The 23678-nt window shown below is 38.6% G+C and overlaps 1 protein-coding gene and 1 long non-coding RNA gene across 2 annotated transcripts; one reads left to right on the forward strand and one right to left on the reverse strand.

Annotated features, from left to right (window-relative positions):
• Positions 1-755: 755 nt before the first annotated feature.
• Positions 756-8717, forward strand: LOC121377613. The gene is made up of 5 exons (XM_041505677.1): positions 756-831; positions 4064-4202; positions 4912-5022; positions 7644-7724; positions 8636-8717. Exons 2-4 carry the CDS (start codon positions 4064-4066, stop codon positions 7706-7708), a joined length of 315 nt encoding a protein of 104 aa, XP_041361611.1. The 5' UTR covers positions 756-831; the 3' UTR covers positions 7709-7724; positions 8636-8717.
• Positions 8718-13919: 5202 nt separating this feature from the next.
• Positions 13920-23393, reverse strand: LOC121377615. The gene is made up of 5 exons (XR_005958636.1): positions 23332-23393; positions 17228-17351; positions 16807-16920; positions 15024-15103; positions 13920-13996 (listed from the first exon to the last, which is right to left on the reverse strand). It is a non-coding gene; the product is annotated as an uncharacterized LOC121377615 (long non-coding RNA).
• Between the last annotated feature and the right edge of the window lie 285 nt (positions 23394-23678).

The following is a 23678-nucleotide window of genomic DNA, read 5'->3' on the forward strand; positions in this document are numbered from 1 at the left end:
ATAGTTTGACACCCAATAGCCGATGTATTTTTCGTGCCGGGGTGTCGTTAAACATTCATTCATTCATTCATTCATTAAAAACTAGGGTCTGATACATGTCATGCGTTTCGAGGTTCTTTAATATTTGTACCAATGGTTTCCACACACGCGCGCACGCACGCACGCATGGATACACAACACACACACACATACACTATACCGGAATATAAACATGGCTTCTAAAAAAAATAGAAGTAGGCGCCATCTGGCTCTTCGACAGAAATGTTAACGTAGAGGATTGTCTGGTACGAAATGGATGGTACGAAATGACTTTGGTATGAAATTACTATGGCACGAAATGACCAGGCAGTATGGTACGAAATGACTTTGGCACGAAATGACCAGGCAGTATGGTACGAAATGGATGGTACGAAATGACTTTGGTACGAAATTACGATGGCACGAAATGACCAGAAAGTATGGCACGAAATGGATGGTACGAAATGACTTTGGAATGAAATTACTATGGTACAAAATGACCAGATAGTATGGTACGAAATGACTTTGGTACGAAATAACTATGGCACGGAATGACCAGGCGGTATAATTGTACGAAATAACCATGATTCGACTGTTGATTTCGCCCCGAGGGAAGGCAGAATATCGGTTAGAAACAGCTTGTTTTACAATTAATCCCATGATTGATTTTACCACCCTTGTTGGTGTTCATCGCTGATAACATCAAATAATTAACATTTCTTAATCACACGTGCAGACGTTTTACCTATAAAGCGAGAGAAAAACATAAGCAACCAAATCATTTGCTGGCTCCGGGACCGATTCACGATCAAGGTAAGATTTTCTATATTAAATAGGAATACATAACGGCATAGTGGTTAACCTGTCGGACTTAAAGTTACATTATCTGGTTACCATATTATAACATCATGCACAAATGTGAATTACAAGCTCAAATGCACTTTTAAAAAAGTCGTGTGTGTTCGCTATGAACGGATATCGTCAAACGTATACGCTTGATTCGTCGCCTGTGCCGCCATAGCTCGGCAAAGCATAAACGACAGCCTGTTGTCAGTTTCAGTTAACACGTGCGTTTGCCGATTTCAAATTGTAGGGTTCGTCTCAAAAAATTAAAAGAGAAATCTTGCGCTGTACGAAGAACGTTCGGTTGAGGATACGGTACTAGAGTCTTTAGTTAACACCGGTTTGATCTTCACAACGTAGTATCGACAGTCGTACCTTCCTATTTCAGAATTGATATTTTATAAAGTGTTAGTAGAACTTTCAAAGTTTAGTTTGTATACTAGTAACACATTAATCATGTATATATTTTAAAAATAAAATATACTAAAGTAGACAATGAACGTTTTCACTTCTTAATTTTACGTGTTAAAATCGACAAATTCAAATAAATATTATTTCGTTTGGAAATGGTAAAGTTGGGGGGTCGGGGGGGGGGGTTATTTGACGACATCAAAGATAAAGCATATTGATTTAATAATCACCCGACCCCATACAACGTAAATAAAATGTGTTGAGTGTGTCGTTAAATAAAACATATCCTGTCCTTCCTTCCATCTGCTGTTGGATGTCTAACATTTGGTAATTTTGACATATAATCTTAGAAAGGAATCGGGTGCATGAGCTGGGGGAGGGTATTGGAGGTCGAAACCCTTACTTGCCCTCGCTTAATTTTTTGGGGGAGCATGGCCCCATATAAACTTCGCTCATCACAGTCTATAATCCCAACCCCGCTGAAATCCCTGCACACGCGACTTGGAAATCCGCTACATTTTTTTTAGCAAGGGATCGTTTATATGTACCATCCCACAGACAGGATATCATATACCATGGTCTTTTTGTATCGGAATCGATCCTAGACTGACCGCGCATTTCCAAAAAACACCTTTTTAGGTCTAAGTAATGAATACAAATAACATATAGTCTTGAAAAATGTGACGTAAATCGAACACAGTACCCTCTTCCTCTACCCCTAGAACGTTACGTAATTAGTAACACCCCCTTACATGTAACGCGTATGCCAACAGCTGGCCACTTTCAAAATTTCAAGGCAAATCCCCCACTCACCAACTCCTGGAAAGGCGTATCATACCTCTATGGATATAAATATGTTTTGGAGGTATGAGACGACCCCTCAATCAAAACAGTTAAATTTGTTCAAAAATTGCGAAATCTCACGTGATCTCTTGTTGGGGAATTCTATACTTGTGATAAGCCAATGAAAACCGAGATCGGTACGAGCCCGTCAAAAGTGTCCCACTTTCAAAATCATGGCTTTGTTTTTGACCTGGATAAGCCAGTGTAGTGAAACCAATGCGGAGTGCGGCGTCATATATGCACCAAACATAATTGGATTTTCTGTTCTATATGCTTAAATAATAAAAAATATTCCAGGGAATGTAGTTTTAAGGCAGGCAGGTATTGGGTTCGCATACCGGCACTGGCTTCCACCTAGAGCTAGCTTAAAGCCACTACATAGATATAACAATACATGAGTGGCCGTTAGATAACATTTATCTCACAAGTGGTTTTAAAATGTATCTAACGAGCGAAAGCGAGCTTGATACGTTTTTAAACAACGAGTTCTGAGATAAATGGTATCTAACGGACACGAATGTATTATTCTATTTCTTACATATCCTCAGAAACCAGGTTTTAAGCAAATTTTAACAGCTTTTTCGACTAAACGTTATTTACAGCCGTTGCACTCGTAGCTGACTCACGCGTCACAGACACATGATTGTCAGGTTAATCATACGTCACAGTGTAATCTATTTCCACCGTGTTGTTTTTCATTGGATGCATGGCACTGGTGACCCGGTCATCACCTAAGCGCAACCAGTCGTATGTCTTGAAATTGTTAACACGCGTATTGTGTAAACAACCCATGTATTAACAAAAATAACGCATAGTGTTCTCACCAACGGGTGTGTAAAAAACCGACTTCTCTCTCAGTAACTACTAATAGCTAAATACTAACCTACTGTCTTGGACAGATCGTCCAGATAACTACACCGACTTCTCTCTCAGTAACTACTAACAGCTAAATACTAACCTACTGTCCTGGACAGATCGTCCAGATAACTACACCGACTTCTCTCTCAGTAACTACCAACAACTAAATACTAACCTACTGTCCTGGACAAACCGTTCAGATAACTACACCGACTTCTCTCTCAGTAACTACTGACAACTAAATACTAACCTACTGTCCTGGACAGATCGTCCAGATAACTACACCGACTTCTCTCTCAGTAACTACTGACAACTAAATACTAACCTACTGTCCTGGGCAGACCGTTCAGATAACTCAGATGTGTGTCTGGACAACGTGCTTGCACCTTATTGGAAATATGAATGAAAATAACTATAAAAGAAAGAAAAGAAACCAATTTTCTACTTTAATGACTGAATTATATATCAATATTTTCTAGCGTTAGAGAGCACAGGATGTATTCGATTTAATTTCTTTCTTTGTTCATTTTAAAATCCCATTGCCCCCTTTCCGTTCTCTTCTTTGAATCAAATCTCATTTCTTCCCGAATCTGGAATCTCGATATACCAGTCCTTTTCTCTTTATCCGGAACATGTGCTTGCCTCTTGTGGATAACCGTGCCACTACTCTTTCCTTTCTCTTCTTTGACCCCGTTACGTGGGCCCATTGGGCTATCTCTTGTTCCAGTCAGTGCACCACGACTGGTATATCAAAGGCCGTGGTATGTACTATCCTGTCTGTGGGATGGTGCGTATAAAAGATCCCTTGCTACTAATGAACAAATGTTGCGGGTTTCCTCTGTAAGTGCTTGACACCCAGTAGCCGATGACTCATTAAAATCAATGTGCTCTAGTGGTGTCGATAAACAAATTCCATCTCATTTCTTCCCGATCTGGCAGCTCATCCTATCTTTCAACTTCTGCTGTCCATCTCCACAGTCCTGTCCTTGTCTGCACTTTGATAATTAACATTGATAATAGCTGTACAAATCAGCCATGCTGCTATATCGGAGCTTGGATTTTTTTTATTACAAGATATTTTATTGTGCAGATGAAGTTCCCACTGTTGCTGATATTGCTTGTCGCTCTCACCGTAAACATTGAGGCGAAAAGAAGGATCAATTGGAGGAAGGTTTGGAAAGTCGTAAAAATTGTCGCCAGAGCTATTGTTGACCTAGGCCGTAAGCGAGGTAATAATATATATGGTCATATTCATTCTCTCTCTCTCTCTCTCTCTCTCTCTCTCTCTCTCTCTCTCTCTCTCTCTCTCTCTCTCTCTCTCTCTCTCTCTCTCTCTCTCTCTCTCTCTCTCTCTGTATTTGTCTGTTTGTCTGTTCTCTATCTGTCTGTCTCTGTCTCTCTCTCTCTCTCTCTCTCTCTCCTGTCTGTCTGTCTGTCTGTCTGTCTGTCTGTCTCTCTCTCTCTCTCTCTCTCTCTCTCTCTCTCTCTCTCTCTCTCTCTCTCTCTCTCTCTCTCTCTCTCTCTCTCTCTCTCTGTATCTGTCTGTTTGTCTGTCTGTCTGTCTCTCTCTCTCTCTCTCTCTCTCTCTCTCTCTCTCTCTCTCTCTCTCTCTCTCTCTCTCTCTCTCTCTCTCTCTCTCTCTCTCTCTCTCTCTCTCTATATATATATACATATATACACATACACACACACACACGCGCATATATATAAATATATATATATATATATAGAGAGAGAGAGAGAGAGAGAGAGAGAGAGACACACACACACACACACACACACACACACACACACACATACACATATATATATATATATATATATATATATATATATATATATATATATATATAATATATATATATATATATAGTATATATATATTGTATCTGCCATTTGTAAGTCAGATTTCATTGTATACTATTTATTTCCTCTTAGATATCTCTACTATTGATCGAAACAATGACGGGTTTGTGGACCTATCAGAGGTAGAAGAAGCGTTCGGCACGCGCGAGGCACGAGACATCTTGGAAATGGCGGACGAAGACGGTGAGTTCAAACAACTTAAATTTGGGTGGGAGGGGAGGGGGTGGGGGGGGGGTAACGACACCACTAGAGCACATTGATTTATTAATCATCAGCTATTGGATGTGAAACACTAGTTAATTTTGACATAGAGGCTTAGAGAGGAAACCCGCTACATGTTTCCATTGGCAGTTAGGAATCTTTTATATTTACCATCCCACAAACAGGATAGCACATACCACGACCGTTGATATAGCAGTTGTGGTGCACTGGCTGAAACGGGAAATAGCCCAATGGGCCCACCGACGGAGATCGATCCCAAATGGACAGCCCATCAAGCGATAGCTTTACAACTGGGCTTCGTTCCGCCCCTTTAGAAATAGCGTTTTTAGGCTATATTTAGTAGATACCATTAACGTAGCCCGAGACGGGCATTTCCATTGTTATAATCGCTCTCTGTCATCATATGCGTCCAAATGTCCGTCTAGCTCTTGAACGGCAGACTACTGGGGCTGCCAATAAAGTTATATTTAACACCACTAGGACAGATTGATTAATTAATCATCGGCTATTGGGTGTCAAACATTTGGTAATTCCGACACGTAGTCATCAGAGGAAACCCGCTACATCTTTCCATCAGCATCAGTCGATCTTTTATACCGTGTACGCAAATATTTTCGCGGCTAAAATAATTCGCGATCGGGCTCTCATTTTACATTTTCGAAATTACCCATATTTCATTTGCCAAACTCTTTTCAATGACGATTTCACGCATACACTTGGAGATATTACCATGCTGTCAGCGAGACGTCAGTGTTGTATGTATGTAGACATGTTATCGATGGAACACGCACATGGGATACAGAAAATTGAAAAACGCAAATAATAATATCAGAAGAAATAACTTTTAATTCATTTGCCAAACTCTTTTCAATGACGATTTCACGCACACACTTGGAGATATTACCATGCTGTCAGCGAGACGTCAGTGTTGTATGTATGTAGACATGTTATCGATGGAACACGCACATGGGATACAGAAAATTGAAAAACGCAAATAATAATATCAGAAGAAATAACTTTTAATTATTGATGATCATGATTTGATGGTACCCACAAACTTCCATTCAAGGTTACAAAGAAAACAAACAAAACTGAGATTACGTAACAACAGACATACAACCAACTGTGTGTCATTTCGACCAAATTCATGTGACCATGCAGGTTTACAGAACCACGTGACCTTGTGGATAATTTGGTAGTAAAGACAAAGTGCATACGAAATTCGGTATACATTTAACAGGTACCTCTGACTTCCTGTTTTGGGAGGGTTTTTTGTATCCATCAAAATTATACCAACTCGGAAATAACTTTGCGCGTAATTAAATTTGCGGTGCTGTCAACGTGTTCGCGATTTTCGCGGTATATTTTATTCGCGAAAATGTTTGCGTATACGGTATATGCCTTCCCACAGACTGGAAAGCACATACCACGGCCTTTGACCAGTTGGATCCACCGAGGTGGTTCGATCCTGCGACGCAAGCACCTCAAGCGAGCACTCAACCGACTGAGCTAAATCACGCCCCTTCTCGGGCTACCAATAGTGTAACGATGGCAAACTGTTTGGTCAAGCCATACCTAACAGGGGTTCATGGACAGACATCCTTTCAAATATTCCAACTATACGCTCATTTATTTAATTTCGACTTATTTTCGTGCTTATATCCAATTAAAGTTCAAGCACGCTGCCCAGGGCACATACCTCAGCTAGCTATGCTATCTGTCCAGAACAGTGGTTTTAGTTTAGTTGGTTAGTGAGAGAGAAGAGGGTGTAGTGGTTTTACACCTACCTACCCATTGAGTCATTAAAACTCGCTCTGTGTGGGAGCCGGTACCGGGCTGCGAACCCTGTACCTACCAGCTTTATGTCCGATGGCTGAATCATAGAATGTAAATCACTTCGTGTATTATACAAATTGTATTGCTGGCTGCGGTCCTGTTTGGATTGTTATCAGGCTGTCTCTATTTGATGGCTTAATCATAGAATGTAAATCACTTCGTGTATATACAAATTATATTGCTGGCTGCGGTCCTGTTTGGATTGTCGTCAGGCTGTCTCTATTGGAATGATTGGGCGGGACGTAACCCAGTGGTAAAGCGCTCGGTTTGGGATCGATTCCCGTCGGTGGGCCCCATTGTGCTATTTCTCGTTCCAGCCAAAATGCACACAAAAGATCCCTTGCTCATAATTTGAAAAAGTAACCCAGTGTGTGGCGGCAGCGAGTTTCCCCTCTCATTATCTGTGTGGTCTTTATGGGCTATCTCTCGTTCCAGCTAGTGCACCACGACTGTTATATCAAAGGCCGTGGTATGTGCTATAATGTCTGTGAGATGGTGCATATAAAAGATCCCTTGCTTACTAATGGAAAAATGTAGCGGGTTTCCTATCTAAGACTACTGGTCAAAATTACCAAATGTTTCACATTCAATAGCCGATGATTAATAAGTCAATATGCTCTAGTAGTGTCGTTTAACCCCCCCCCCAAAGAAAAAAAACAAAACCAACCCCCACCCACCCCAACGTTTATTAAAATGTGTTGAGTGCGTCGTTAAATAAAACATTCCTTCCTTCTTTCTATTTATAGGAAACTCTGACGTCACTGTGGGTGAGTTTCAAAAGTTCATGACAGACCTCAGCAAAGTGGAATGAAAAGAGATCCAAATAGGTAGGATACTTTTGTCATCTCTTGTGTTTATGTAGTTGCATAATGATAACATGTCACATTTATCATCGAGCATGGGCGGGACGAAGCCCAATGGTAAAAGCACCCGCTTGGTGCGTGGTCGGTCTGGGGTCGATCCCCGTCAGTGGACCCATTGGGCTATTTCTCGTCCCAGCTAGTGCACCACAACTGGTATATCAAAGGTCGTGGTGTGTGCTATCCCGTCTTTGGGATGGTGAATATAAAAAATCCCTTGCTACTAATGGAAACATGTAGCGGGTTTCCTCTCCAAAACTATATGTCAAATTACTAAACGTTTGACATCCAATAGCCGATGATTATCAAATCAATGTGCTCTAGCGGTGTCGTTAAACAAAAGAATGTTTTGGATCAACATTCACTGTAATGGTTGTGTGAAACATGTTTTTGTCCTTGTGTTCGTGATTTTCCAAATGTGGAATACTTACATTCATGAAATAAATAGACCGAACCACATACCATTTGTTTTGCCGTGCTATTTATTGCACGAGTTTATAGTGCGCATGGATATTATATTACGAGTCGGCGGGGTTTATTTGAAAGTGTGTATGGGGGGTGGGGGTTTGTGGGGGGGGGGGGGGGGGGGGGGGGGCGTATAGCCCGATGGCTCCGGGAAGAGAAATCTATGGGTACCCTCAGGAAATAAGTTCCAAATTTAGGTGTTCAAATAAGGTATCTCTACCATTCTGAATACAGTAAGAGGAAAAAAAATAGGTTGTTTTTGTTTTGTTTTGTTGTTTTGTTTTGTTTTTTGTTTATTTGTTTTGTTTTTAGGGGGGAGCATGGCACCCCCCCCCCCCCCCCCCACACACACACACACTTTCTGCGGCCCATGTTTATCATTATTATTTTTGTATGCCTTTCTTATGTTTCAGGTTTCTAACGGAGCTTGAAGAATGAATTATTGTTAATGAGATACTCGCTGTCTAGACAGAAATAAAATTTGCAAAAACAGAATGCGATTTGTTTTGTTTGTTGTTTTTTGTTTGTTTGTTGTTGGGGTTTTTTGTTGTTTTTTGTATTTTACCAATCTATTTTAAAGTCACACACCGTAGGCTCTAAACACTACGGCGTATTGGTCACTATTAGGGCAATTTAAATTAGACATTACTCTCCTGGTGTTTATAATACCACGAAATTATACGATATTAAACGAGATTCGGTTTCGTATCATGTTTATGTCCCAGATGAAATAATTTTTAATTGTCACGATCTTTAGCGAGTGACAATGAAAATGATTTCACAAGGGACATAAACAATACGAAATGGTAGCGAGTTTAATATCCTATTTATTACCCCTAATCGATCGTTTCCGTAAGGTTGTATGGAGTTCGCCAATAGATGACGTCGAAGTGTTACGTCCCACTTGGCGTTCTAGTGGGACGTATCACTTTGATATGTACATTCATTTCAACTTATTTTTGTGCTTATATCCAATTAAAGTTCAAGCACACACCTCAACTATCTGGGCTGTCTGTACAGGACAGTGGGTTAGTGTTTAGTTGTTAGTGGTTAGTGAGAGAGAACAGGGTGTAGTGGTTTTACACCTACCCATTGAGTCGTTAAAACTCGCTCTGGGTGGGAGCCGGTACCGTGCTGCGAACCATGTACCTACCAGCCTTATGTCCGATGGCTTAACCACGACACCACCGAGGCCAGGGGGTTAGTGTTTAGTTGTTAGTGGTTAGTGAGAGAGAACAGGGTGTAGTGGTCTTAACCTACCCATTGAGTCGTTAAAACTCGCTCTGGGTTGGAGCCGGTACCGTGCTGCGAACCATGTACCTACCAGCCTTATGTCCGATGGCTTAACCACGACATCACCGAGGCCAGGGGGTTAGTTGTTAGTGGTTAGTGAGAGAGCACAGGGTGTAGTGGTCTTACACCTACCTATTGAGTCGTTAAAACTCGATCTGAGTGGGAGCCGGTACCGGGCTGTGAACCATGTACCTACCAGCCTTATGTCCGATGGCTTAACCACGACACCACCGAGGCCGATTGATACGTACAAAGATATTTTTAACCATATGGGTAATCATGCTTGTTTCAGAATTCTAAAAACGCACGTACCTCTGAAAAGTAAGTTATGGAGATATCTATGTATGTATGTATGCCCACAAATGACTGTCAGGTCAGATGTCGGGAATTAACGTGCTTATATCAATTTAATGTTCAAGCACGCTCGTTGCGAGCACGATTTCTGACTAGGGCCAGAAACTGTGCTCACAACGAGAGGGGTGGGGAGAGTGTTAGTAAAAAAAATAAAAAAAAATTAATTAAAAACGTTTATACATTTGATTAGATAAAAATACTAATTAATGGTTAAATAAACTTTATTTACAAGGAAGTTAAAAAGTCTTTATACAAAGGGTTAAAAAGGGTTTATGGAGATAAACTCTGTAGTCTATTTTATAGAGTATTTCCCCAGTCTAATTAAAATTTGCTCCACTGGTTAGTTACTATTACCTGTGGATCTTACAGCACAGCACCCCGTTGGAGCTCATGTCCAGCTGACCTTTCATTCAACCAATAAAAACCTTACTTGCAAAATCATGCCAGTGATTTGAAAATAATTTGAAAACATTCGGGATTATGCCGTGGGTATACGAAATGATTCGGGCGAATTACGAAGTATACCGGAAACTAATTTCAATATAAAATTGTATATAAAATTCGTTTCAAGACGAAAAAAAAAACCCGTGATGGTATAGCCATAAAATCTGTTTATACTAGTATATAATCCAGAGTTTATTACTGCACTTTTCCCCCTGTTTTGTAATGTTGAAATAGACCAATAAGTTCGCCTATTGCATAAATAGTATCGCCCGATATTTTTAGAATTTGTATGCTCCCAAATAACGCTATAAAAGGCGAAGTGTAATTGGTCGATATTTAAACTGCTATTTATAGGTGAAATGTCACCTGGACATGGGAGTCCACGCAATGCTGTTAGATCTACTGGTAGACCATTAGAGATAATTTTAATCAGATGAGTATTTCCCAGTTTTATCTTCACAGACACGATTCACACCTTTGTGTCTTTAACCAGACGTCCTTACAGGTTACGGGCGCGGGGGGGGGGGGGGGGGGGGGGGGGGTGGGGCAGGACGTAGCCCAGTGGTAAACATAGGCACTTGATGACAGGATCATTTAATTATTCTCAATATACCCCAAAAGAACCTCTCCAAAGCACGTACTACATACAAACCCCTAAAAGTTTTGTTATGGTCAACGTGAAAAAACCCCAATAATAATAATAAAAGTAGTATAATTGTATCATGAGATTTAAAATATGATGAATAGTAACAATAATTGTTAGAAAGCATGTTTTATTTTCATAAATTAGCGTCCTAACCACCGAGACGTAGCCTACATTTTTACAAGCGTTATGCGGACGTCAGTGACGGTGGCATTTTACCAACACTCTGAACGCAAAAATATAAGTTTGAAAACAGATTTGAACTATTGGGAAAATAATTAAGGAAACTTTTAAAATCTCTAAGCTGCTTTATAATGATGCAATAAAATGTAAAATGTAGATATTATACAAAGTAATTAAAAAAACGTACTTGGTCAAAGTCGGGTATGTAATCATAGAAAAGACAAGCAGCTAACACATACCTGATTATATCAAAGTCGTAAGGTATTTTTCAAGACGTATATGAAGGAAGGAAATGTTTTATTTAACGACGCACTCAACACATTTTATTACGGTTATATGGCGTCGCCACTTCATGGGCTACTCGTTTCGATTAGCAGCAAAGGATCTTGTATATGCACCATCCCACAAACAGGATAGTACATACCACGGCCTTTGTTACACCAGTTGTGGGTCCACCGACGGGGATTGATCCTAGACCGACCGTGTATCAAGCGAACGCTTTTCCAATGGGCTACGTCCCGCTCCCAAGAAGCATATGATGTAACTTAAACTGTAAAATTAATGTTGTACTCTTCTTCTTCTACCGGCCATCGGTTCGTGGTTAGTCGGTCTGCAGGCTGGTAGGTACCGGTGCCCAGAGACCAGACTCCAAACCCTGAGTGAGTGAAGAATGCCACTTGCAACGACCAGTGATCCATAACTGGTTAAAAAAAAGGCCATGGTTTGTGTTATCCTGCCTGTGAGAAGCGCAAATGAAAGATCCCTTGCTGCCTGTCGTAAAAGAGTAGCCTATGTGGTGACAGCGGTGTTTCCTCTAAAAAAAAAAACTGTCAGAATGATCATATGTTTGACGTCCAATAGCCGATGATAAGATAAAAAATCAATGTGCTCTAGTGGCGTCGTTAAATAAAAACAAACTTTAAAAACACTTTACTTCTTCTTCTTTTCATTCCTTCTTGTAATGATATCACAGGGAGATGTTTGCTGCCAGGATGAATCTCACAGTGACACGGGGGGATTCCTGGTCTCCATAAAGTGGTCCGTCCGGCCGATGATAAAACGCGGACCAAAACGCTTTGCATAGGGCAGGGTTTCTGCCAGAGGGTAAAACGGGTATGGCGCATACCGACATTATTATTTTTTTTGCAGATTTTATTTTTTAAAGTTAACATTTTGACAAAATTAATGAATTTTATCATTACTGTATGATTTTCTTTCTGTGGGAGGCCCGATAACCCCCGTTGACTGTGGTTGTATTCAATTCAATAGTGCCATGCCCAAACATTTCTGGCAGAAACACTGTAGGGTTCTGTTGAAACAAAATAAAACAAAACGAAAATAGTACTGACAGTTTATCGGACAGTGGGAAGGTGTGGTCTGCTATTTCAACAAAATGTTTTTAAAAACAATTGTAGACATTTCTTGATTACATCAGGCTTTCCATATGAAACTCATCATCAAATTTTACATCAATCTTTTTCTTTTTTGACAGTTCAAAATGAACCTCTCTGTCTTTGATTTTGATAGTTGTTTGAAAAACTCATTTTTCTTCTTTCTTTCTCTCGGTTTCCCTGCCCCTCTCCCAGTCATTTTGGTATTTGATGAAAAAGTGAGGCGAGACGTAGCCCAGGGGTAAAGCGCTCGCTTAATGCGCAGTCAGTTTGGGATCGATCCCCGTCAGTGAGCCCATTGGGCTATTTCTCGCTCCAGCCAGTGCACCACGACTGGTACATCATCGGCCGCGGTATGTGCTATCTTGTCTATGGGATGGTGCATATAAAAGACTCCTTGCTGCTAATCGGAAAGAGTAGCCCATGAAGTGGCGACAGCGGGTTTCCACCCTCATTATCTGTGGGGTCCTTAACCATATGTCCAACGCCATATAACCGTAAACAAAATGTGTTGAGTGCGTCGTTAAACAAAACACTTCCTTGTCCTTCCTTTATAAAAAGTTACTTCCACATACTCAACTACAACGCCAATAGTCGATAATGGCTGATATGCAGCAACCGTATCATGTACTAGTGCCATTGGGAAATAGTTTATTACCCTGTCATCAAGTACCTATGGGGGTCGGTTTCGGATCGATCCCTGTCGTTGGGCACACTGGGCTATTTCTCGTTCCAGCCAGTGCACCACGACTGGTATATCAAAGCCAAAGTTTCCGCCGGAAATATATTTTTGGGTATGGGGCTATGGAATTGAATATTTACAATGTGTGTGCCGAATGCAACCGTAGTCAACAGGGGTTATGGAGGGCCTCCTCCAGAAAGAAAATGGGTTAGGTTAGGGTTAGGGTTAGGATTAAGAAAAGCATACAGTAATGGTAAGAGTCATAAAACTTACAACTTAAAAAAATAAAATATGCAAACATATTTGGGTATGGTGCCATACCTGTTTTATCCTCTGGCAGAAACCCCGAAAGGTCGTGGTATGTGCTATCCTGTCAGTGGGATGGTGCATATAGAAGATCCCTTGTTACTAGTGGAAACAATGAAACAGGCTTCCTCTCTATGACTGTCAAATTGACCATATGTTCGACATCCAATAACCGATGATTAATAAATCAATGTACTCTAGTTGTGTCGTTAAAAACAAAAACAAATTTTAAACTAAACTTCTTCTTGTTATGTATATACTTTAGCATACGACTCGTTGGACGCCCACTATAACGGGGGGGGGGGGGGGGGGGGGGGGGAAGTATACAGGATGCCATTGATGAAATGTCTCCACTTGTCAAAAGTTGTGTCATGTTTGAAACAAAGAAAATAAAAACTACATTTTGTTGTTGCAAATTTTATTTCTGTCTACACAGACGGTGTCTCATTGACTGTCACTTCTTGATATTCAGTTAGAGCTGCAAAAACAAAAAGGAAAACATATAATAATATACTGTTCAACCAAATTATGTGTCGATAGATTTTTCGTATTTCTTTTCTGGTGTCATAAACAGGAAGTAAAACGAACATTCGTAATATCAATATAATAATAATAATAATAATAATATAATAATAATAATAATAATATCGATAATAACAATAATTATAATAATAATAACAATAACAACAATAATAATAGTAGTTGTAATAATAATAATAGTAGTAGTAGTAGTAGTAGTAGTAGTAGTAATAGTATTAGTACAGTGAAACCCCTGTAAACCGGACACCCTAAGTACCAAGTAACATGTCCGGTTTTCAGAGGTATCCGGTTTAGAGAGGTTCAGTTCTGTACTGATTTAAAAAAAAGGACCGTGAAAAATGTCCGGTTTTTAGGAAATTCCAGTTTATAGAGGGTTTCACTATAGTAGTAGTAGTAGTAGTAGTAGTAGTAGTAGTAGTAGTAGTAGTAGTAGTAGTAGTAGAAGTAGTATCAATAATGATGATGATAATAATAATAATAATACCCCGAGGCTCATTAATAACCACGGAGTTTCAGCCAAATCAGTCCAAACGTTTCTTTAAGAAATGATAACAACAATAATATTAATCCTAGCAGCAACAATAGATTCCATTCGACAAACTGTACATTATTTAGGAGTAAACTGTTGTGTTACACATTTCCACACAAAGGCGTCAGAAGATGCCGGGAACGTTGGGGGGGGGGGGGGGGGGGGGGGGGGTAGAAGTGTTATAAGGTTATACAATATTATTAATATATGCATTCGAGTATCAATGGGAGGAAGGGGATGCATTATCTTCAGGCAGGCTAGGAGAGAAAAATTTAGAAATAAGGACAGAGAGAAAGAGAAAGAAAAAAAAGAGATAGAGAAGAGGGAGAAAAGAGAGAGAGAGAGAGAGAGAGAGAGAGAGAGAGAGAGAGAGAGAGAGAGAGAGAGAGAGAGAGAGAGAGAGAGAGAGAGAGAGAGAATTTGAAGCTTTCCTCACCTTGTCTGTATCTATTTATTCCAGATTGTTTATCTCTTTCATTAGTTTTTCGAAATCTTTCAAAGATATTTTCTTTTTTCCTAGAGAGAGAAAGAGAGAGATGACATTTCTTATAACATGCTTTTGTCATGAATCCTAATTATATGGGAAAAGCAGCGGAATATATATATATTATATATATATATACACACACACACACACACACACACACACACACACACCTCGTTACAACGACCGTCGTTACTACGACATTTACACTATCCGCCCAGAAATTGTCGGGAAAAAACGTACATCAATGTTATTCTGTTCATTATATATAAGTTTATGGGGTTATACACAATTCCTGAGTGAATGAGACATTATACACATCACCTGACAATGTTAAGTATTATACAGTATTTCTGATAATAAGTATTCCCTGAAACATGCTCTTCTAAACTGAACATCCACGGGTCCAAGTGTAAAACGTCCGGTTTGAACGGGTATCTGGTTTGGAGAGGTTCAGTTCTGTATTGATACTGACAAAGGGATAAAGAAAATCAAAATGTCCGGGGTTTTTTTTTATAGTTTTTTTTTATTGCCCCCCCCCCCCCTTCCCGAGCAATATGGCCATGCCAAGCTTAAAACGTCCGGTTTTTAGGTTATACCGTGTTACCGCCGAGCTGGACCTTCAGAAAAACGGACGAATGAGAACATTATTTATATAGTTCTCACCTCACGCGAATACCAAATATCATTACTGTTTTGTTTACAGTGAATCATGCCACCCCAGGTTTTATTTGCATATATATTCCAATGAGCTATATTCTGTGCAAATTTGGGTTTTATAAGCTGGTCTTGTGTACAGGGAATGGCAGTCCTCTTACAGCCGGTGCAGAAGGAACAACACGTCCTGTTACGAATTCCCAAGGGGAGTGGCGGTTCTCCTAAGGACAAGCAACTGATTGTGGATCATGGAAGCAATCACGACTTTGCCTGACGTCCTTTCTTCTCTATTTTGTACAGAGATACGATTTTCATATGAGAATACGGTTTTGTCGTTCAGATATTATAAGCCCGTTTCATGCATCTTTCCTTCTTTGAACCGCTCCGTTAAAACCATTAAATATATTAAATATTAATTTATGTACATCTAGACATGTTAAACGTATTTCTTGGTGTAAAATCACCTATAGAAGGAAGGAAATGGTATATTTAACGACGCACTCAACACATTTAATTACGGTAATATGGCGTCGGACATATGGTTAAGGACCACACAGATATTAAGGGAGAAAACCCGGTGTCTCTACTGCATGGACTACTCTTTTCGATTAGCAGCAAGGGATCTTTTATATCCACTATCCCCTAGGCAGGATAGCACATACCACGGCCTTTGATGTACCAGTCGTGGTGCACTGGCTGGAGCGAGAAATAGACACGTTTCACCTGGAGACGCAAAAGTTTGTGTTGTTTTGTTTATCGAAACCACTGGAGCACATTGATTAATTAATCATCGGCTATTGGATGTCAAACATTTGGTAATTCTGAAACCCTCTACATTTTCCCTACTGCAACAAGGGATCTTTATGCACTTTCCCATAGACAGGAGAGCACATACTACGGCCTTTGTTCAGTTGTAGTGCACTGGTTGGAACGAGAAAAAAATCAGCTCAATGGATCCACCGAGGTGGTTCGATCCTGCGACACAAGCACCTCAAGCGAGCACTCAACCACCTGGAGACACATACATTGTTATGTTCCAATTCATTTGATGCACTAGTGTCCTGAATTATCAACTCACCGTCTTTACCACCAGCTCTCTCCAAGATGTCCCGAGCTTCCCGCGTTTTAAACAAGTCTTCTAGTTCAGACTCGTCCACATGTCCGTCCTTGTTGGTGTCAGACTCGGACAGATCTCGATGAAAATAAATATCAAATAATACAATTGCATCTTGTAAAACAATGTTTAGTTATACCTTAGTTATATGCAGCAAACATCACAGATTTTAGCTTATCTATGTTATAACCTGTGTATTGCAGGTTTGTAGATTAACCAAATTTAGTGTCCATTTTCATATACTGAAACTAGAGTCTGCGTCTTTACAGTCACAGTTTTAACCATAATCTAAAAAATAAAATGTCAATAATTTCTAATTTAAAAGATACATGTCATACTGTTTAAAAACTAGGGTATATCTCTTTAAAAAAATATATTAATATACCTCGCTTGCCGGCTAATATGCCTGCTATGGCGGCGGCTTTCCTCCACCTCCATCGTCCCCAAGCCTCTGTCTGGTGGTTGACCGTGATGGCCACAAGTAGTATCAACAGTAGCGTGTACTTCATCTGTAAAATAAAACATCTTATACTATAGGACATCACATCTCCACCCCTCTGTCTGGTGGTTGACCGTGATGGCCACCAGTAGTATCAACAGTAGTCTGTACTTCATCTGTAAAACAAACATCTTCAATATAGGACATCACATCTCCACCTCTCTTGTCTGGTGGTTGACCGTGATGGCCACCAGTAGAATCAACAGTAGTCTGTACTTCATCTGTAAAACAAAACATCTTACACTATAGGACATCACATCTCCACCCCTCTTGTCTGGTGGTTGACCGTGATGGCCACCAGTAGTATCAACAGTAGTCTGTACTTCAACTGTAAAATAAAACATTTTACACTATAGGACATCACATCTCCACCCATCTGTCTGGTGGTTAACGGTGATGGTGTGCATCTGTAAAATAAAACACATTCATCACATCTCCACCCCTCTTGTCTGGTGGTTGATGGTGATGGCCACCAGTAGTGTCAACAGTAGAGTATACTACATCTGTAAAATAAAACATCTTATAATACAAAACATCATATCTCCACCCCTCTTGTCGGTGGTTGACGGTGATAGCCGCATGTAGCGTCAACAGTAGAGTATACTTCATCTGTAAAATAAAACATCTTACAATATAGGAAATCATATGTCCACCCGTCTGTCTGGTGGTTAACGGTGATGGTGTGCATCTGTAAAATAAAACATCTTAAGATACAAGGCATCACATCTCCACCCCTCTTGTTTGGTGGTTGATGGTGATGGCCAAAGTAGTGTCAACATTTAGAGTATACTTCATCTGTAGATAAAACATCTTACACCCCAAAAACATCATATCTAAAAAATTGTCGGTGGTTGACGGTGATAGCCACAAGTAGCGTCAAAGTAGAGTATACTTCATCTGTAAAATAAAACATCTTACAATATAGGACATCATGTGTCCACCCGTCTGTCTGGTGGTTAACGGTGATGGTGTGCAACTGTAAAATAAAACATCTTAAGATACAAGGCATCACATCTCCACCCCTCTGTTTGGTGGTAGACCGTGATGGTCACAAGTAGTATCAACAGTAGTCTTTACTTCATCTGTAAACAAAACATCTTACATATAGGACATCACATCTCCCCCCTCTTGTCTGGTGGTTGACCGTGATGGCCACAACAGTAGTCTGTACTTCATCTGTAAAACAAAACATCTTAGAGTAGGACATACTCTCATCTGTCTGTAAAATGGTGTGCATCTGTAAAATAAAACATCTTACGATACAAGGCATCACATCTCCACCCCTCTTGTCTGGTGGTTGATGGTGATGGCCACCAGTAGTGTCAACAGTAGAGTATACTTTATCTGTAAAATAAAACATCTTACAATATAGGACATCATATGTCCACCCGTCTGTCTGGTGGTTAACGGTGATGGTGTGCATCTGTAAAATAAAACATCTTAAGATACAAGGCATCACATCTCCACCCCTCTTGTCTGGTGGTTGATGGTGATGGCCACCAGTAGTGTCAACAGTAGAGTATACTTCATCTGTAACATAAAACATCTTACAATACAAAACATCATATCTCCACCCCTCTTGTCGGTGGTTGACGGTGATAGCCACAAGTAGCGTCAACAGTAGAGTATACTTCATCTGTAAAATAAAACATCTTACAATATAGGACATCATGTGTCCACCCGTCTGTCTGGTGGTTAACGGTGATGGTGTGCATCTGTAAAATAAAACATCTTAAGATACAAGGCATCACATCTCCACCCCTCTGTTTGGTGGTTGACCGTGATGGTCACAAGTAGTATCAACAGTAGTCTGTACTTCATCTGTAAAACAAAACATCTTACACTATAGGACATCACATCTCCACCCCTCTTGTCTGGTGGTTGACCGTGATGGCCACCAGCAGTATCAACAGTAGTCTGTACTTCATCTGTAAAACAAAACATCTTACACTATAGGACATCACATCTCCACCCCTCTGTCTGGTGGTTAACTGTGATGGTGTGCATCTGTAAAATAAAACATCTTAAGATACAAGGCATCACATCTCCACCCCTCTTGTCTGGTGGTTGATGGTGATGGCCACCAGTAGTGTCAACAGTAGAGTATACTTTATCTGTAAAATAAAACATCTTACAATATAGGACATCATATGTCCACCCGTCTGTCTGGTGGTTAACGGTGATGGTGTGCATCTGTAAAATAAAACATCTTAAGATACAAGGCATCACATCTTCACCCCTCTTGTCTGGTGGTTGATGGTGATGGCCACCAGTAGTGTCAACAGTAGAGTATACTTCATCTGTGAAATAAAACATCTTACAATACAAAACATCACATCTCCACCCCTCTGTCTGGTGGTTGACCGTGATGGCCACAATTAGTATCACCAGTAGTCTGTACTTCATCTGTAAAATACAACATCTTACAATACAAGACATCATATCTCCACCCCTCTGTCTGGTGGTGTCATGATTAAACCATCGGACATAAGGCTGGTGGGTACTTGGTTCGCAGCCCGGTACCGGCTCCCATCCAGAGCGAGTTTTAACGACTCAGTGGGTAGTTGTAAGACTACTGCACCCTCTTCTTTCTCACTGACTACCAACAACTAACTCACCGTCCTGGACAGACAGCCAGATAGCTGAGGTATGTGTCCATGACAGCGTGCTTGAAACTTAATTGGATATAAGCATGAAACTAAGTTAAAATGAAATGAAAGAATATAAGGCATCAGTGTTAAAAGGGTTAACCCGAGTTTTCTGCATTGCAAGATGTTTTCGACTAATAAATACATATTAAATACATTTTCTTATTTAAAATATCAATGTCTGAATATTAAAAGTGATTTTGATCGTCCTACTATTTATAAGTAGCCTTAACTAGATTTGCTATCCCAATAATTTCGTACTACAAAAACTCAATATTTAATGACGTCACACGCATACAATTTGTATGGCGTTGTCATGACGCTACTGTCTCGAGTCTAGGCTCGAGTTTTATAAGAATCAGGCAAGAAACACGTTTAAGTTTCGCCTTTGGTATATGAAATATTTCAAATATGTCAATATGTCAAATTTGTCTTATTTAATGACATCTATTAACACATTGCTTTTATTAATTGGCTGATGCATGTGAACATTTGGTAATTCTTGTTTTATTTCACAATACCACTAATATTTTATTTCGAAAATATATTTAACAGCCGTTAAAAGTCGTTTACTCATACACAAGTAACATATGTCAGAAATTACCAAATGTTTTACACCCAGTAACCGACCCTTAAAATGAATGTGTCCTACTGGTATCACTAAATAAGACAGAATAAAACTGATGACATACATGTCAGAATTACTAAATGTTTGTCATACAACAGCCGATTAATAAAATCAATGAGTTCTAGTAACATATATCAGAATTACCAAACCCCAATTAATAAAATCAATGTGTTGATAGGTGTCATTAAATAAGACAAATTTAACAGATGATATAAAGTTGTGAAAATTATAAATATTTCGCATACCGGATGCAAAACTTAAAATCAATGTGTTAAAATGTGTTATTAAATAAGAGAAATTTTAAATAATGCCATATGTTTGTCAGATTTACCAAATATTTCACATCCAAGAAAGCCCATTGTTAAGATCAATGTGTTCAAATGTGTTATTAAATAAGAGAAATTTTAAATAATGCCATATGTTTGTCAGAATTACCAAATGTTTCACATCCAAGAAAGCCCATTGTTAAAATCAATGTGTTAAAATGTGTTATTAAATAAGAGAAATTTTAAATAATGCCATATGTTTGTCAGAATTACCAAATATTTCACATCCAAGAAAGCCCATTGTTAAGATCAATGTGTTCAAATGTGTTATTATATAAGAGAAATTTTAAATAATGCCATACGTTTGTCAGAATTACCAAATATTTCACATCCAAGAAAGCCCATTGTTAAGATCAATGTGTTCAAATGCGTTATTATATAAGAGACACATTAAGTATGCCATACATGTCAGAATTACGAAATATTTCACATCCAAGAAAGCCCATTGTTAAGATCAATGTGTTCAAATGCGTTATTAAATAAGAGAAACATTAAGTATGCCATACATGTCAGAATTACCAAATATTTCACATCCAAGAAAGCCCATTGTTAAGATCAATGTGTTCAAATGTGTTATTAAATAAGAGAAATTTTAAATAATGCCATACGTTTGTCAGAATTACCAAATATTTCACATCCAAGAAAGCCCATTGTTAAAATCAATGTGTTCAAATGCGTTATTAAATAAGAGAAATTTTAAATAATGCCATACGTTTGTCAGAATTACCAAATATTTCACATCCAAGAAAGCCCATTGTTAAGATCAATGTGTTCAAATGCGTTATTATATAAGAGAAACATTAAGTATGCCATACGTGTCAGAATTACCAAATATTTCACATCCAAGAAAGCCCATTGTTAAAATCAATGTGTTAAAATGTGTTATTAAATAAGAGAAATTTTAAATAATGCCATATGTTTGTCAGAATTACCAAATATTTCACATCCAAGAAAGCCCATTGTTAAGATCAATGTGTTCAAATGTGTTATTATATAAGAGAAATTTTAAATAATGCCATACGTTTGTCAGAATTACCAAATATTTCACATCCAAGAAAGCCCATTGTTAAGATCAATGTGTTCAAATGCGTTATTAAATAAGAGAAACATTAAGTATGCCATACATGTCAGAATTACCAAATATTTCACATCCAAGAAAGCCCATTGTTAAGATCAATGTGTTCAAATGTGTTATTATATAAGAGAAATTTTAAATAATGCCATACGTTTGTCAGAATTACCAAATATTTCACATCCAAGAAAGCCCATTGTTAAGATCAATGTGTTCAAATGCGTTATTATATAAGAGACACATTAAGTATGCCATACATGTCAGAATTACGAAATATTTCACATCCAAGAAAGCCCATTGTTAAGATCAATGTGTTCAAATGCGTTATTAAATAAGAGAAACATTAAGTATGCCATACATGTCAGAATTACCAAATATTTCACATCCAAGAAAGCCCATTGTTAAGATCAATGTGTTCAAATGTGTTATTAAATAAGAGAAATTTTAAATAATGCCATACGTTTGTCAGAATTACCAAATATTTCACATCCAAGAAAGCCCATTGTTAAGATCAATGTGTTCAAATGTGTTATTAAGTAAGAGAAATTTTAAATAATGCCATACGTTTGTCAGAATTACCAAATATTTCACATCCAAGAAAGCCCATTGTTAAGATCAATGTGTTCAAATGCGTTATTAAATAAGAGAAACATTAAGTATGCCATACATGTCAGAATTACCAAATATTTCACATCCAAGAAAGCCCATTGTTAAAATCAATGTGTTCAAATGCGTTATTATATAAGAGAAATGTTAAATAATGCCATATATTTGTCAGAATTACCAAATATTTCACATCCAAGAAAGCCCATTGTTAAGATCAATGTGTTCAAATGCGTTATTATATAAGAGAAACATTAAGTATGCCATACGTGTCAGAATTACCAAATGTTTACATCCAAAAACTGATCATTACAATAGGTGTGTTCTACAGGTGTCGTTAAATAAAACAAACTTAACTGTTTACCATTAATTCTTGAATCACTCTCCACCTGTATTTGTATATTTGTATATATATCATGATTATGTATCTATGTATTTATGCTGATAAGGTTTTTTTTTTTTAACTGAAGGCAAATAAAGAACTTGAACTTGAACTCATGACATACACATTAGAATTACCAAATGTTTGTCATTCAATCAACAATTCTAAATTAATCAATATATTCCAGTAAGTAAAGCAAAAAAAAAAAGAAGAAGCAATTTAACATTAAAAACAATATCCATATAAATCAATTGGCTACACTTTTTTTTTACAAATATAAAATGTACAAATGAGAAATTTACCGAGGAACTAATATTTAGATAAATCTTACCTTTAAAGAGTGTCTCGTGGTTTGATCCCAGTGCCGCTGAATGCGTTAGTTACTGATGAAGTTGTGGATATTTCTCCCTGATTTTATAGGAAAATGTTTTCGAATATGTGATTGGCAAAGTGTCAAATATAACCGCTCTGTTTCCGCAAGATCCTGTTTTCAGAGATACGAGAGGGTAAGTGTGTTAAAATTAATTAACTCAGGCTTTCGAAAACCAACTGGTACCAACACGTTTCTGTTTATATATCACATTCATATATAAGGTTGTGGGACTGAACACACACTTATATGTGGACAGACAGACAGAGAGATAGGCAGATAGACATACATATATACAGAGAGACAGA

The sequence above is a fragment of the Gigantopelta aegis genome, chromosome 7 (genome assembly GCF_016097555.1).
Source record: "Gigantopelta aegis isolate Gae_Host chromosome 7, Gae_host_genome, whole genome shotgun sequence".
NCBI classification, from domain to species: Eukaryota; Metazoa; Mollusca; class Gastropoda; order Neomphalida; family Peltospiridae; genus Gigantopelta; species Gigantopelta aegis.

Excerpts from the sequence above, each read along its gene's own strand:
- LOC121377613 (XM_041505677.1), top strand. The coding sequence starts at position 4,064 with ATGAAGTTCCCACTGTTGCTGATATTGCTTGTCGCTCTCACCGTAAAC. Across the intron at positions 4,203-4,911 it reads TGACCTAGGCCGTAAGCGAG|ATATCTCTACTATTGATCGA; the intron begins GTAATAATATAT and ends ATTTCCTCTTAG. Across the intron at positions 5,023-7,643 it reads GGAAATGGCGGACGAAGACG|GAAACTCTGACGTCACTGTG; the intron begins GTGAGTTCAAAC and ends TTCTATTTATAG.